Raw genomic sequence first — 17115 nt, forward strand, 5'->3', positions numbered from 1 at the left:
TACTTTTGAAAGGTGAAATTGGGCACATGAAACTCGTCTATTTGTGTAAGGTGGAATTGAGCACCTGAAACTCGTCTATTTGTGTACGGTGGAATAGAGCGTAGGAAACTCGTCTGTTTTTGTACGGTGAAATTGAGCACATGTAACTCGTCTGTTTGTGTTCGGTGGAATAGAGCGTATGAAACTCGTCTATTTATGAAAGGTGGAATTTAGCACGTGCAACTTGTCTATTTGTGTACGGTGGAATTGAGCACCTGAAACTCGTCTATTTGTGTACGGTGGAAAAGAGCGTATGAAACTCGTCTATTTGTGTACGGTGGAATTGAGCACGTGAAACTCGTCTATTTGTGTACGGTGGAATTGAGCAACTGAATCACGTCTATTTGTGTACGGTGAAATTGGGCACATGAAACTCGTCTATTTGTGTAAGGTGGAAATGAGCGTATTGAACTCGTCTATTTCTGTACGGTGGAATTGAGCACATGAAACTCGTCTATTTGTGTACGGTGGAATTGAGCACCTGAATCACGTCTATTTGTGTACGGTGGAATTGGGCACCTGAAACTCGTCTGTTTGTGTACGGTGGAATTGAGCACTTGAAACTCGTCTGTTTGTGTACGGTGGAATAGAGCGTATGAAACTCGTCTATTTATGAATGGTGGAATTGAGCACGTGAAACTCGTCTATTTGTGTACGGTGGAATTGAGCACCTGAAACTCGTCTATTTGTGTACAGTGGAATAGAGCGCATGAAACTCGTCTATTTGTGTACGGTGGAATTGAGCACCTGAAACTCGTCTATTTGTGTACGGTGCAATTGAGCACATGAAACTCGTCTTTTTATGAAAGGTGGAATTGAGCACGTGACACTCGTCTATTTGTGTACGGTGGAATTGAGCACATGAAACTTGTCTATTTGTGTACGGTGGAATAGAGCGTATGAAACTCGTCTATTTGTGTACGGTGGAATTGAGCACGTGAAACTCGTCTATTAGTGTACGGTGGAATTGAGCACCTGAATCTCGTCTATTTGTGTACGGTGGAATTGGGCGTATTGAACTCGTCTATAAGTGTACGTCGCAATTGAGCACCTGAAACTCGTCTATTTGTGTACGGTGGAATTGGGCGTATTGAACTCGTCTGTTTGTGTACGGTGCAATTGAGCACCTGAAACTCGTCTATTTGTGTACGGTGGAATTGAGCACCTGAAACTCGTCTGTTTGTGTACGGTGGAATTGGGCACATGAAACTCGTCTGTTTGTGTACGGTGGAATTGAGCACTTGAAACTCGTCTGTTTGTGTACGGTGGAATAGAGCGTATGAAACCCGTCTATTTGTGTAAGGTGGAATTGAGCACGCGAAACTCGTGTATTTGTGGACGGTGGAATTGAGCACCTGAAACTCGTCTGTTTGTGTACGGTGGAATTGAGCACCTGAAACTCGTCTGTTTGTGTACGGTGGAATTGAGCACCTGAAACTCGTCTATTTGTGTAAGGTGGAATAGAGCGTTTGAAACTCGTCTATTTGTGTAAGGTGGAATTGAGCACGCGGAACTCGTCTATTTGTGGACGGTGGAATAGCCCGGCCTTGCAATAGTTTGCATGAGTCTTTAAACACATAAAAGCATTATTATTGATTAAAGACTAAGCCTAAGAATACAAATAAGTCATCCTTCCACATTTATAACAGTTTAAGGTGAAATTTAATATTATATTGGAAAAAACAAGAATGTGCATACAAATATGACGTAATTATGTGAGCAAAGTATGCTTTACAGAGACGGATTTGAATACAGATAGCAAATTATAAACATATTGTATTTAATCAAGATCCAACGTACGGTCTTGATAATTATGTCAGCATTTGGGTATTTGGAGACTTAACATAAAAAACTCCAATCAATCAAATAAAATTCATTTTTTAGTAATAGCGTATCTTTGATACAACGAAATTAGCAATTTAACATGTTTATTGCATTTAAAGACATTCCACGCCCTGGTCTGCGCAGTGGTTGCAATTGCTGATCCTTGTATACGGACACTGGGTCAAGAACGCTTCAGTACCAGTGCAACTGACATCATCCATGTGTATTGGGCCCACTCCCTGCCCAAAAAATGCTGCTCTCCTGTTCAACCCGTTACTGCCGCTACAATAATATGCGATCTTTAAATGCACTATTTTATTTCCTATCCACAAAATCGTTTTTTTTGTTTCTTTAAATAATGTATGCATTATTAATCTAACTATTAAATATGCATTTTAACCCAAATCATAAAACTTAAGTATAAGTAGTCTTACACTTATGGCGTTCTTCCTATTGACATCATCAATAGATCATTCTCTTTATACTAGTGTTTTTTAAATCTTACCCTATATTGGTTATTGAATGCAAAAAAGTCGAAACCCCACCTGTAACCAAACGTTTTGCAGGCAATATCCAAATTCCGGTTTCGCCAGTTTGTGACACCGTCATCACAAACTGTTCCCCACACGCCGTCAACTTGGACCTCGATACGACCCTTTTTGGGGTTACTAAACCCCGGCCCATCTCCGTCACAGAGGCGCCATGACCTCCCGTCAGACGTGTTGACCGGGTTAGTACAGCCTGTTATTGAATTGATATTATATGTATATAATAAAACATTCCATGCAGTGTATTTGTATGAACATACAGAGTTTGCACGTTTCAAATTACAATTGTGTAGAGCTCACATGATAAGATGTACATTTAATGGAGGAATACACGACATGAAAGCTAAGAAGCTCTTATGTGATTTTTGAAAACATTGTGTATACGTTGTAGAAAAAGACAGGCCTGTACCAAAAATATTGTTAGACATGTAAACAAAAACAAGCAATAATGTTTACGTGGTAAACAAGACGCGCTGCCATTCCATTGCCGCATTTCGTCACAAGTGTAAGACATTTTGCTTTCCGTGGCAGGCGAGTAGCCAGTGTCGCAAATATAGGTAACCAAGGTGCCGACAGCAAGCGGTGCTATTACAACCGAATGTTTAGCATTGGTAACCACGGGAACAGATGCTACCGAGCACACTGTAAGTAAAAACATAAATGGGAATTACGAAAACTGAAAGCATGCCAACAAACAAGAAACATAAACAAGATTGAGATAAGGGTCGTATCCTAATGCAAGTTTTTAATAAAAACCTGATCACGAAAACGATTAAAATAAATTTTAAATTAATAAAATATCTATTGAATGCTTGTACATGGAATCTTTTAAAGAGGAAAGATTTTTAATCAAGTTAAAACATGACAAATATTTTAAACAACGTGGTGTCGATTTAATTGCCAATCTACGGTTGACAATAAGTTTAAAAACCCTCTTTGGGTTGAGACTCCATATAATACATCTATACTGCGAATAATGTAACTAAAATGGTGATTATAGTTGAATGTATAGAATTGAATTGTTCATAGATTTTGGCAATATTTTAAGTGTGTCAGTCAATGCCTTAAATTGCCGCATTTTAATAGCGGAATTTTAGAGCTCAAATAAAATGACAAGAAAAGCTTTAAGTAAGAAAAACCAAACCACATGGCCATACCACAGGTGGTTAGCGTGTGGCTATGCTATTAATTAGTGAAAACATCATTTTGAATGATAAATAATCATATTATAACGAAAAATTAACTTTTCTGAAAAAAAATATTTCACTATCAAATATATATATAACAAGGTATGCAACTCAAAATCAGCCCAAAACGGGGTGCATCGCTTTGAACAGCCATATCTTCATCAATTTTGCAGCGATTTTCACGATCTCGGTCTTATTCAACGCAGAAATGAATTTCCTTTCTGGAAATGTATATGTCTTGCAATATTTTTACAAATGCTGGGTCAACTTTTAAGAAATAACACGATACACAACACGCATGACCCAGTTGACAGTGATCATGTATTCTTTATGAATGAAATCTCCAGTTGTAAAGACACACCTCCGCATTGGACCAATGAAATCACTCGTATGTTTAAAATGTCAGTTAGTTGAAATGTATGTAAACAAAGGTTTCAAACGGCGCTGGACAGTTAGTCTTGATGCAGACTGTAACGACAAGAACGGTAATAATGTTTTTTCATACGTTTTATTGAATTATGGTATCGAACTACACGAACTTTATAGGGAAGTTGCCCTTTACTCCGTGAAGATTTCAGTCTTAAAGACAGCATGATCACTGTCAACTGGGTCATGCGTGTTGTGTTTTTTGAGTTGCATACCTTGTTATATATATATTTGATAGTGAAATATTTTTTTTCAGAAAAGTTAATTTTTCGTTATAATATGATTATTTATCATTCAAAATGATGTTTTCACTAATTAATATCATAGCCACACGCTAACCACCTGTGGGCCATACGAACTGTTTTAAAGTGGAAGTAATTTTATATTCGATATAAATGATCCGCTTGTTGTAACAAAAATTAAAGACAACACAATTCCACATTATTCAATCGGTTCGCAGTTGTAGCGCTCCATAATCTAATCAATTTCAAATATTGATGTATCATAAACGAATTTATATTATAATACGAATCTAAGTATTTGTATTTTGCTCCCTGACTCTTGTCGTGTAATATTATTTATTACAAAAGATAGAAATATTTATTTGGACAATCAGTGAATCCTTTTAAATAAAGTAACGTGGAACATATAAATTCACGCCTAGGAATCAAGTTTCTGTGATCGACCATCTAGTTTGTTTATCTATAAGGAAAGAACTTTTATCTAATCTTTATCTTTATCTAAAACTAATCATGTATCATTATGTGGGATACATCGGATGAGGTATTTAAATACTGACATCGGATGGATTTGAATAGGAAAAAAAACCTTATATGTGAGAAAAGGCGCGGATGTGATTTCAAAATTATTGTGAAAGCAATACTCATCTGTTGATAGATTTGACGGAGAGTGCATGGTAGGCAAGAGCTAAACAGTGAAAAAGGCGCAGAAACAGGTATGTGTTTAAAATAATAATAATATTGAAATTGATGAAACGATCTGAATAAAAGATGACAGTGTAATCCTTAATTAATGGAGGAATACACGGAATAAATTCGTAGATGTTTTTACGTAATAAGTATTAATTGAAATCAATGATAGGCATGTTCTAACATAATATGACTGGATACGTGAAAAGATTCAATTATTATAACCTGGTAAACAAGTCGCGATCCCACTCCATTGCCCGAAACTGTCACAAGTAAAACTCATGTTGATTCCCGGCGTAGGAATATAGCCATCCTCGCAAATATAGGTGATCACAGTACCGACGGTAAGCGGGTCAGTAACAGTCGGATGTTGAGCATGGACAACAGGGGGAAGATTGGATACCGGACATACTGTTAGTAAAACAAACAGCAACATTTGTTCATCTCGCCTTTTTCTATAAAATACTAGCATATTTATTGAACGATAATTGAAAGCATGCATACAAACAAGAATTAAAAAAAGAGAATTCTATAAGGTATATCAATGAAGCCTTATAGTCGGATTAATATTCACTTTGACCCCCCCCCCACCCCCACCCTTAAAAAACAACAACAAACAAACAAAATTGATACAAAATGTATTTGAACTGATCCTGGTAGGGTACAAGGGACTTTATATCATATAAAAAATGACCGAAATAGGACCTCCGGAAAGTGTTTTTTTTCAAGATTGCCGCCAAAACCTATTTATGCTCACAACTATACTATCACTCAAAGTGGGTGATTTTGGTGTCTATAATCAGGTTTGAAGGGGCAAAGAACACATGAAGATCATCAGACTTAGTGTTAGTTTGTAAAATAAAACAGAAATCCAACATCGTGTCCAAATTGGCCACCAACGCAATACAAATGACAAAAATTCCAAAGCTTTTAACTGAAACGTACTGATTCTCATGCCAAACACCATAGTTAGGTCGACAATGAACACGTTGATTGAATTGTTGATATCACTAAGAATATAAATTATATCATTAAATCCAATTTATGAATTCAGTTTTCCACTATCATCTGAATACAATAAACTTTGTCCAGAGCTTTTTTTTCATAGCGTTAAATTGTGTGCGTCTTCCACCTCAGTACTGACCTGAGCTTTTTAGAGACCTCATCAGAGTTTGCTTAATGACAAGATCGCTGCTTAGCCAAGTCCAGCATTGATTGCTCTTACGAACAAGGTTGAAACCATCAATGAACTTTCGATAAACGTTTGGGTGCGTTTCTTTTAGGTTGCTCAATTGCTGTATATAGTAATATGCAGATTGCAGGTAATGAAGTACCCACATACAGCAACAAAGGATTTACATTAGGCAATGCCTGCAAATGCATCAGTCAACACCCTATACGATCCGCCTTGATCAACATCAGTTCAATGGTAACAATACGCTGATTATTTAGCCATAATTGGCTTGTCTTTGAGGTCTAGACAAGTTGATGTTTTTACTTCTATGTAGCCATGTCGAGTTTGATCGTGCTCCCAGAACATGTAGCATCTGTTAGCGTCGTCTCGCCCTGGTGAAGGGATGAGTAAAATTCTTCGGCATTATCCAGTATTATCTCATTCTTGTGATCTTTTAGTGTCATGTCGGTTATAAGCTATCTGTGTTGGAACTTATTAACAAAAAATAAGGCCCTGCAAGCCCTCTTGAAGCTTTCCCTGTCATTTTGTGCTTAATGGCATTTTCCCCGCGTACAGTCAAAAGTAAGTTGTTGAGACCGGTTTCTTCCATGAGGGATTCCAAGGCCCAAAGCCATTTCAAAAGTGTAGTAAAACTTCCCATTATCAGAACATGTTTTTGACTACTTTGTGGCGCTCAATGATGGTTTGGCAGCCTTCAAATACAAAAATTGGTCAAACGTTACAATTATGGGAAAGTTGTGATTCATGGCAAGGTTTCAAACAAAGTTTAATGTTGATAAAATGCATGATTTGTGCCCAGTGTACATATTGGTCATAGGCAAGAATTTGACTGACGACTGCTCAGGGTGCTGGTGCAAGATATGCATCAGTCCCTGTCAATTCGATGTTTCCTGATTAAAGCTGAAGGAGACCTCCCACAAAATATCTACCCCCGTGTCATTATCCAGAAATTGCGGCAGGTCATCGAATACTACCTCATGGCAAGCATTCCTTGCTTATTGGTTTCTCCATGATAGGAATTTTCGTCTTATTTTTAGTGTTCAGCTCTGAGGTCGATGTTTTGCGAAATCAGAAAGTTCGTCTGTTTTCTAGGGGTGATGCAATTACAGCCGTCCAATGAAAAGTACCTTTGCCGTCAATTGTGACATTGTGGTCAACATTATCGGCGGCAAAGAAAACAGGCATCTCCAACAAATCTATAAATTTGCAGGATCATAAGGATCTTCAAAACCCGCTGAATTTTTCTCAAATCCCATAACTTCTGAATATGAACACCACAATCCCATTTTGTGAAGAGTATATACAACAAACTTCGAACGATACAGATGATGTATTTGTAAAGCAAGTCCCGCTTGCAGTGGTGAAATTACAGCTCGTGGTCCAACTTCTTGAATAAGAGCATGATCAACATCGCAACCTTGCGTCTGGTGTCTTTTTTTAATTTAATAATGTTTTCAGTAGAATCCGCAGACTACTCGGAAGAAAGGATAGAGCTGACTCACTCTTTAAATTCTATTTACTTGGATACCAATTCTTCAATGACTTTATATTACGTTTGATTAATATAGAAGCAGTTTCTGGGACTCTTCATCAAATTATTCACACTTTTGCTTGTAATATGACCTCAGTATGTGCGATGTTTGTAATCTAATCGTTGCAATATCATCCAAACGTTCTTCTTTGGATATTTGAATAGTGCAATTGAAGCGTGTTTAAAAATGCTTTTTTTCAAACCGTGATCGCCATATGGTTAAAAATCAGGATTGCAAAGGTATCCTCCAATTATTCATCTAAAAATGCAACAGTTACTGGTTCCTCACTGTGCCATTCTAGTTAACAATTAGTCTTTCGAAATGCTTCATACTTATCTTCTTCGTTAGGACTACCAGATTTTCTTCGTTTGCTTCGGAGTCATTTCGAGACTGTATTGGCACAGATTTTTAGTAACGAAATTCTCCACTAGATGATTGATGATAACGTCCGTTTGCTGCATGTCATTCTCGTTTATAGTATTCAAACTGTTCCCTTAACAGTAAGTCCCACTCATCTGAACGGGAATCACAGACCTCTTAAAAAGTCTCAGTACGTACCCTGCTAAAACGCCCTTTGTCCGATTCAACCTTACATCCACAGCGCATGCAGTCTTAATGACTTTCAAAACCTCCACTTGATTGGCTTTAGGTTCTCTTTTGTGAATAACTTCACTTTTGTTTGTCAACATAACTTTTAATGTTTTTATTATTTGTGTACCGTTGACTACATATTTTTTAATGACCTTCACTACCGGCCTCAATTATAAGATCATACTTCCGCTTCCCACTAGCTTCTTTTATTCTCTTCACTCTCTTTCACTGAATAACAACCCAATCATGCGTGGACTTCTCAATTCTCTCCGTGTTTATTGGAAACACATTTTGCAAGGCTGCGTAAGCACTTTTTTAATCATTAATAAAAAAAGAGTCAATAATTACTTGCTTACTGTCCTGCATTATGATGCTGCAATCTACACAGAATACGCCAAAGATACTGACAAAGTGACAAAACCTTAAAAAGACACGTGTGAGGCAACGTTGAATACCCGCAGGACTGATATGTTTGTACAATTGTTATCGCTATTTTTAATTTGTGGTTAATAAAATTCGTGCTTTTAATTGGAATTGATACGTTATATAAATTTGTACTGGTGATCAATATACAAAACTGTTGGTGTTTTTTTTACAAAATTATGATCAAAAGAACAATCCATTAATTCTTCTGCTCTATTGTCCCAATACCCAGTCACTAAAATGAGCGTATCTTTACTGTTCACAACTTTAAAAGAGGAATTAAATAACGCTGCTGCATTACGGAGAAGATATTTTTATAATGATCTTTGACTTGTATGAAAACCAACATTAAAAAAACCAAAATCATGCATAACTCGGTGAACCAACAAAAAGGATCCCATTTTTTTACAAAATCAACTGCATTTGAAGTTGAATATAATTGGAGACGGTGGGGACAGCTTATAATTACAACAATGATAACAAATGTAGTTTCCTTATCTCAATTTAATTTTACTGAGTAATAAATGTCCGTTTAAAATGTGTCTGCAATTTTCAATGCAAATAAATGGTGTTCTTTTAATAAATGGATGTAACTTTACAAAACGCTACGTATAAGGCATAAGTCTCAAAAAGGAATCGTAGCCTTAGATACAATAAGAGCGATACGGTAGGCATCTAACAATGCTTGAGCACTATGTGCTGTATAGAAACAAGATTTTGTTCCAGTGTGACATGCACAGATGATTACTTTGAAAATCTTTCTTTATGAGGCTTATGAGTCTCTCTAGCCGACTAAAACCAGGTTTAATGTCTAGACCCATGTTAAGTCAAATTACACTGAAACATGGTAGTGTGCAGTTTAATAACAGATTGGACTTACCTTACAATTGCTAAATTTCTCAATCGTTTGAGTCAGTGGTTATGTACTTGTGATCATAGTGTAAGCGGCCATTTTGACGCCATGTTGAATTTCTATGTTTCGTAATAGACTAAAATAATAATAATTATCTTAATGTGTTTTTTTGCAACCCAAAACATAAGTATAGACATCAAAATCATCAAATCTGAGTAGATTGTCAAAAAAGATATCATCATAAACTGGTTTTGGCGACCATCTTTGATACCATCTTGAAAAAAAACAACATTCCCGGGGTCAGATTTTGGTAAACATTTACTTTGTTATAAAGGACATCCTACCCAACCAGGATCAGTTAAAATAGCTTTTGATGGGTGGGGGATGATAGGGTATTTTGCATATATTAACCCGAACATAATAAAAGTATTTTATAAACTTCTGCTTAAAAGTCCATAAACCCTCAAAATCAATGCATATTTTGTAAAAATCAATGTTCCTTATAGCAATAGCCTAACTTTCAACGCTAGATGTAGTCTGGTAACATAGTTTTAATGAGATACAAAATGCTCTTTTTTTGTATATATGCAACACATGTTCATGTACCATGTTAGTGTTCGTTTTCGTATGAATAGATATCGTTGCGGGAAATTAAAATGGAATATATTGTGTCAAAACAAAAACAACGAGCATTTTTTATCTCACTAAATCTTTGTTACCATACCATATCTAGCGTTGAAATTTTGGCTATTGAAAAATTATCAAGGAACTTTGATTTTGTATGTGTTAACTTTCTTTTTCTAAATATTGTACGAAATATTCATTGATTTTCTGGAATACTGATTTGTTAATGGGTTAACGTTATTTTACGAAATATTATTTTGCGAAATATTTGTTAATTTTAAGTATTAATGTTATTTTAAGTAAAAACCTCTACACAATTTCAAAAACATATCTACTGAGTGCTTATTGTAGAAAACGATATGCATGTACTTAAAAATAATATTAGACATGTCACAGAAACAGCAATATATTTTACGTGGTAAACAAGAAACGTTCCCAGTCAATCGCCCGTAAGCGTCACAAGTAAACGTTCAATGAACAAGTAAAAAATTATACTAGGTAAACAAGCCGCGGTCCCAGTCCATTGCCCGTTAGCGTCACAAGTAAACGTCGTACTGGTTCCCGGGGCAGGAGCGAAGCCGTCTTTGCAAGAATAGATCGCACTCGAGCCAGCAGTAAGCGGGTCGGTTAATGTCTGACGTTGAGCGTTGACAACAGTAGGAAGATTGGATACCAGGCAAACTGTAAATAAAAAAACACACAAAACAACAACGAAAATGAAAAACAACCATATGCGTTCATATCTCCTATTTCTATAAAATAAACTAACATTTACTGAACGAGAATTTCGAGAATTGAAAAGAACGAATAAGAATTAAAAAAAAGAAGAATTATATCAGGGACATATCCACGAATCCTAATGAAAGTCTTTTATTAACTTCTGCTTAAGTGAAAACCTCAACACAATTTCAAAAATATCTAAACAATGCTTGTCGAAGAAAACGATATGCATGTTCTTTAAAAGCTAATTATATATGTCAATAATAAATTTTACATGGTAAACAAGCCGCGTTCCCAGTCCATTGCCCGTTTCGGTCACAAGTAAATATCGAATTGGTTCCTGCGGCAGGAGAGTACCCACTGTTGCATGTATAGGTCACCACCATGCCAACAGTAAGCGGGTCGGTAACTGCCTGACGTTGAGCATTTGCAACAGTGGGAAGATTGGATACCGGGCATACTATAAGTAAAAACAATGACAAAAAACAAAACAACAAAATATATATATCTTTGTATTATTCATGCATAATCAAACATAAGGGACATATTTTTTCACAAAGAAGTTATATTATAAACAGATAAAAATAACATGGACGACAAAAAAGTCTGACGGATTTTGTGTTGTTTAATAGGACTCTATTCGGATATAATACTTGATGGCAAGCAGTAGTGACATTACACAAAGTTTTTCGTCGATTTATTTAAAAAAAAAACGCAAATAATATTTAAATACGAATATAACCTGGTTGGCACACGGGCGTTCCGAACCAAGATCCGCTCGAGTCACATCGAAGGAAGTTGTTCCTCAATGGAGCGAATCCCGGGACACACGAAAACGTCACCACTGCGCCGGTCACCAGAGTTTCGATGTACGTGTCCATCAAGCCGTTTACCAGTTGCGGTATCGGGTCGCACTCTGAATATTTGAGCGACTTTAAAAATTAATCTGTCGGTTACATTTTATTAAGTATGTGTTAAACTATTAAATGAAATCGAATGTAAAGAGATTGCGAGAATAACTCGTTTTGTGTTATTAACATTGAATTCTTTATCCTATCTCGACATGTATGAAATCCCATAACGTTTCTTAAATTTATCGGAATTCTGAGCAATTGAAACACATCTTCAAATTATCTTTCCTAAATGGATACTGCATACAAAGCATTCTTAATCAACTAACGGCGCGCACAAGCAGGAGTTCCGGTCCAGGACCCGTCAGCAGCGCACGTAAAGGAGTTGTTTCCTAGCGGTAGGGAACCATTGTTACAGGTAACAATAACTGTGTATCCTGGGGTGAGAGGTCCACGAACACTCATACTTCCATTGTCGACACTCCGCTTAAGGCATTGCATTGAAGACCATGTTAAGTTACAATTAAAAACACATATTTTAAATATTAAAATATATATTATAAACATGAAGATATCTTACGTTTTTTGCATGAAGGCGCCTTTGACCAAGATCCGCTACGATCACAGATGACGCTTTCAACTTCACCTAACACGAATCCGGAATGACAGGAATATGTTACCACGGCTCCCGTGGGGAAAAACGTTTGACTGTCGGTACGGAAGCTCGACGGTACATGTGGAGGATCTCCACCTAAAAATTAATTGTTATTTCAGTGATAATATGATACATGCTAATTACACTATTCGTTATATTGTTATACATGGCTGATTCTGAAGTTCATAAATTTGAATGTTTTAACATACAGTAACGTTTAACTAACACGTAAACGGTACGTTATTGAGTATCTTACATGGACTTGTGTTCCTTGAAATACTGATTGTATTAATACATTGAAACTTGTGCACGATTAAAAGGACACTTGCAAGTCTAATGTTTTCTATCTATATGATACAGGGGTCATGCGGGATACATATGCCTAATGCATTTGGATAATGTACGAATAGAGCATTGAAAAGGACAGAGATAAAAACGTCATTTTAGATAAAAAGGCCAAGGTATGCGTTCAAGCTTTTGTGAGATAATATTTAATTTGTACGAATGATTTGGATAAATTTGAAAGAGAAGGCATATCTGATAAGCAAAGATAATGGGGATATATATACAGGTAAAATTTAGAGCAAAACAAGAATTGATAGAAATAAAGAAATAATAGGGAACTAGGAAGATGTGGTCTAACCTGTCATTAAGCAGATGATAAAAAATGTAATACTTTGAATATTGTGCACATGACACTCTATACATAAAATGAGTTTCATCAACCCAGCTGAAGTACGTTTTGAGTAGTTCCTCACATGACCCTCTATACATAAAATGAGTTCCATCAACCCAGCTGATGTACGTTTTGAGTAGTTCCTCACATGACCCTCTATACATAAAATGAGTTCCATCAACCCAACTGATGTACGTTTTGAGTAGTTCCTCACATGACCCTCTATACATAAAATGAGTTCCATCAACCCAGCTGATGTACGTTTTGAGTAGTTCCTCACATGACCCTCTATACATAAAATGAGTTTCATCAACCCAGCTGAAGTACGTTTTGAGTAGTTCCTCACATGACCCTCTATACATAAAATGAGTTCCATCAACCCAGCTGATGTACGTTTTGAGTAGTTCCTCACATGACCCTCTATACATAAAATGAGTTTCATCAACCCAGCTGAAGTACGTTTTGAGTAGTTCCTCACATGACCCTCTATACATAAAATGAGTTCCATCAACCCAGCTGAAGTACGTTTTGAGTAGTTCCTCACATGACCCTCTATACATAAAATGAGTTCCATCAACCCAGCTGCAGTACGTTTTGAGTAGTTCCTCACATGACCCTCTATACATAAAATGAGTTTCATCAACCCAGCTGATGTACGTTTTGAGTAGTTCCTCACATGACCCTCTATACATAAAATGAGTTCCATCAACCCAGCTGCAGTACGTTTTGAGTAGTTCCTCACATGACCCTCTATACACATACATAGTTTTGTCAACTTAATTAATTACTTTTGGGTAATTTCAGATTCCAGTTTTTTTCGAACAGACGATCATTCAAAGAGACAAACTGAAATGATGTGCATATTTCCTATCGGGCCATCTATCAACCTACCGAGTTTTATAAACTTTGTTTCAGTACTGTTTGTGATGTCGTTTGATCCAGATTTTAGTTTTCCTTTTATTTTTCCTACACCATTGAAACCACAATTTGTTGGTGACGAGAAAACAATAATATTGTTCACATTTCCCATAAAGTCCTTTATTCACATGTCAAGTTTCATGAATCTAGCTGACTTACGACATGTATTTAATTTATCGAAGGATGCAGGTTTTAGTTTAGAACTATTTCTAGCTTTATAGAAACAACACTTTTAACATGAAGAAAAAAAAAAAACAAACAACGAAACGTGTGTGTTTCTCATATGGCCGTCAATCCAAATAGCAATAAACATCATCCTAGCATGGTAACTTTGTGACACATCACAGGATCAATATTTCGTTTTCAATATTGCCGTAACCATAGCAGCCACAATTTCGTTTAACGAAAAATACAAAACTCTTAAATAAAGCAAATTTTAACTTTAATATGTTCCTCTTACCATAAACGGGGTTTCATTAGCCTAGCTAAAATTCTTTTTGAGTTATTGCAAGATCCAGATTTGTGTTGACAAACTAAAAATTGAACAAACGAAAAAACCGGTACGCATAAAACGCCAATGGCGTGCATATTTTTAATATCGCCCTCATCCCAAGTACAAAGTTTCTTTAATCTACCTCACGATATATTGAGTTGTTGCAGGATCCAAAGTTAAGTTTTTATTTATTTCTTCAATCATAGTATCTTTAACCATAGCAACAACAGTATATACCTGACAAAAAAACTTCAACAACGGATTAATTTCCCATCTGGTCCTCTATCATCATCCATATTTTTTTCTACTAAGCTTGAGTGCTGTTTAAGTTTTCTTGGGATCCAGATTGTAATCTTTAACTCCTCCTTTACCATGGCAAACACATTTTGTTCGAAAAAAACATATTCCTCATATTATTTTCTTTCCGCATACCAAGTTTCATCAACCTAGCTTAACCCATTTATGCATAGTGGATTCTCCCATCCTTCTAAATTAGATCAATTTATTTCCAAAATTAGGGATGTCCAGTTTATTTATTTCTATATTTAGAATATTTCTTACAGAAATTCCTTTCAGCAAACAGCGCAGACTCTGATGAGACACCGCATCATGCGGCGTCTCATCTGGGTCTACCCGGTTTGCCAAGGCCTTTTTTTTAGACGCTAGGCATAAATGGGTTAAGATTTGGACGGACAGACGGGCGCGCGGAAAAAGGGATACACGAACAAATCGTGGATAAACCAATATTTCCTCCTGTTACTGGATATATATATATACTATTACATGGTATACGTATTTCATGTTTCCGAACTATGTAAGTGATCAACAAGAAAAGCAACTTACACGTGGTGCAGGTTTCGTCATCGCCTAGGGGGCAGTCCACTTTTCCATCACAAACTCGGGCAGGGTTTATTATCCTTGGCCTGGGTGGCAAGTCCCTCAGCCACGGCACAGCCGGGCGCTTACATACTTTGAATAGAATACAGACACACTGTTGTGGAAAAAACAACCATCGCAACCAAACATTTCAGTTTAGCGTTGAATTATTTACTAAAAATGTTAAGCACAAGTGAGGCCTCTACTTAAAGACCATTTTCAGGGAAATAACTGTTTTACATGTTACATCTTTCATTTTAGACCGTTATTTCAATTGTTTACAACTTCTAACATTTAAATTTGTTACCATGATATAATTCCAATTAAAGACAAAGTTGATGCCACATTTTTTGTCAAGTTTAGCATTGCATTCAATAAATAACATTCAATATTCGCGCATTTAAAACGTCGGAGCTTCAAATAACTGTTTCATATTTAGTTTAGAATATATCCTTTAATGTACAACTATAAACAACACCAATTACAACAACAACACAGACAACAGCTCGCAATATACAAATACAATATATTTGCGTAAAACGTAAAAGCCATTATCTGTTATTGATTTGCTATACTGCATTTTCGAGGGGAAAGTACGTACTGTAATTACCACATTTTACGAACATTAAAATATGAAAGCAATATAAAGATAATATTTAACTTTCGATTATTTGTTTAAATATTTTGTATACCGATATTTATATGTATCCAGGTTGATAAACAGTCAGTGATCAATAACACTAAATAAAATTCACAGTTGAACCATTTTATAGAATCAAATAACTATTTCAAAAGAAAGTTACAAGTAAAACTTAAATTACTTACCAAAGACGGAACGCGAATTTGGCAACGCCCTATTTTGTTCCGAATTCGAATACACATTGTGCCCTAGTGCACAAAATATACAAAATATGAAAACTATCGTCATTGGAACCAACATTGTAGCTCTGTGAAAGAACGGTTGGTCAATGGTCTGGCTGTCTGGTCGAGAATGAACAACGACTGTTTTTCAAATACTGATATAGAAAACCTTATGTTCACGTGAAGTGGTTTGGCGAAATAAGGAAGAAGTAATTTTATTACTTGATCGATTGATTTGAAATCAAATGATTCATTTGACGAACCTACATGTATGGCCTCGAGAAAGCAACCTCGCAAACGGTGACGCTCGTCAGAGACATTATGGCTCAAATCCTGTATAATTCAGTCAACAAGTTTACAATGCATACGTGGTATGACTGTTATATAAGGAAATGATTCTTTATATGACGAGACACTGATAGGTAAAATGATTTCTATTGGTTGGTATGATATTCCTTAATTAATATAACACCGGTTGATTGCGACAGGCTATATTTCTCTCGCAAGCAAATTAAAAACTAATTGAATACATGTAGGGCCCTTGCAATGTTATTTCGTCTGTTGTCAAAGCGACATACTAGTTTAATGCAATAACATGTCCATTTTATACCAGATATACAAAAAATCGCATGCATTTACAATTATATACTGGATATATTAACCTATTTATGCCTAGCGTGTAGAAAAGGTTGTCTGTAATTTTATGAATACTTACAATAAATGGACGATTTATTTATGTGTAAAGTGTTAAGTGCTTACCTTCATTTTTTTTACCTTTATTAATTAGTTGGTTAATTGACATTGTATATATGGATGGATGTTTTGATGAATGGATGGATGGATTGATGGATTGATGGGTGGATGGATGGATCGATAGATGGAACATTCGTCTAT

At 36.0% G+C, this 17115-nt stretch overlaps 1 protein-coding gene across 1 annotated transcript; it reads right to left on the reverse strand.

Annotated features, from left to right (window-relative positions):
* Nucleotides 1–1901: 1901 nt before the first annotated feature.
* LOC127866671 (sushi, von Willebrand factor type A, EGF and pentraxin domain-containing protein 1-like) lies at nt 1902–16350 on the reverse strand. The gene is made up of 10 exons (XM_052407410.1): nt 16186–16350; nt 15328–15453; nt 12323–12493; nt 11634–11807; nt 11166–11351; nt 10667–10852; nt 5179–5364; nt 2868–3053; nt 2409–2604; nt 1902–2145 (listed from the first exon to the last, which is right to left on the reverse strand). The coding sequence occupies exons 1-10, from the start codon at nt 16298–16300 to the stop codon at nt 1977–1979; spliced, it is 1695 nt and encodes a 564-aa protein (XP_052263370.1). The 5' UTR covers nt 16301–16350; the 3' UTR covers nt 1902–1976.
* Between the last annotated feature and the right edge of the window lie 765 nt (nt 16351–17115).

The sequence above is a fragment of the Dreissena polymorpha genome, chromosome 1, assembly GCF_020536995.1.
Source record: "Dreissena polymorpha isolate Duluth1 chromosome 1, UMN_Dpol_1.0, whole genome shotgun sequence".
Classification (NCBI taxonomy): domain Eukaryota; kingdom Metazoa; phylum Mollusca; class Bivalvia; order Myida; family Dreissenidae; genus Dreissena; species Dreissena polymorpha.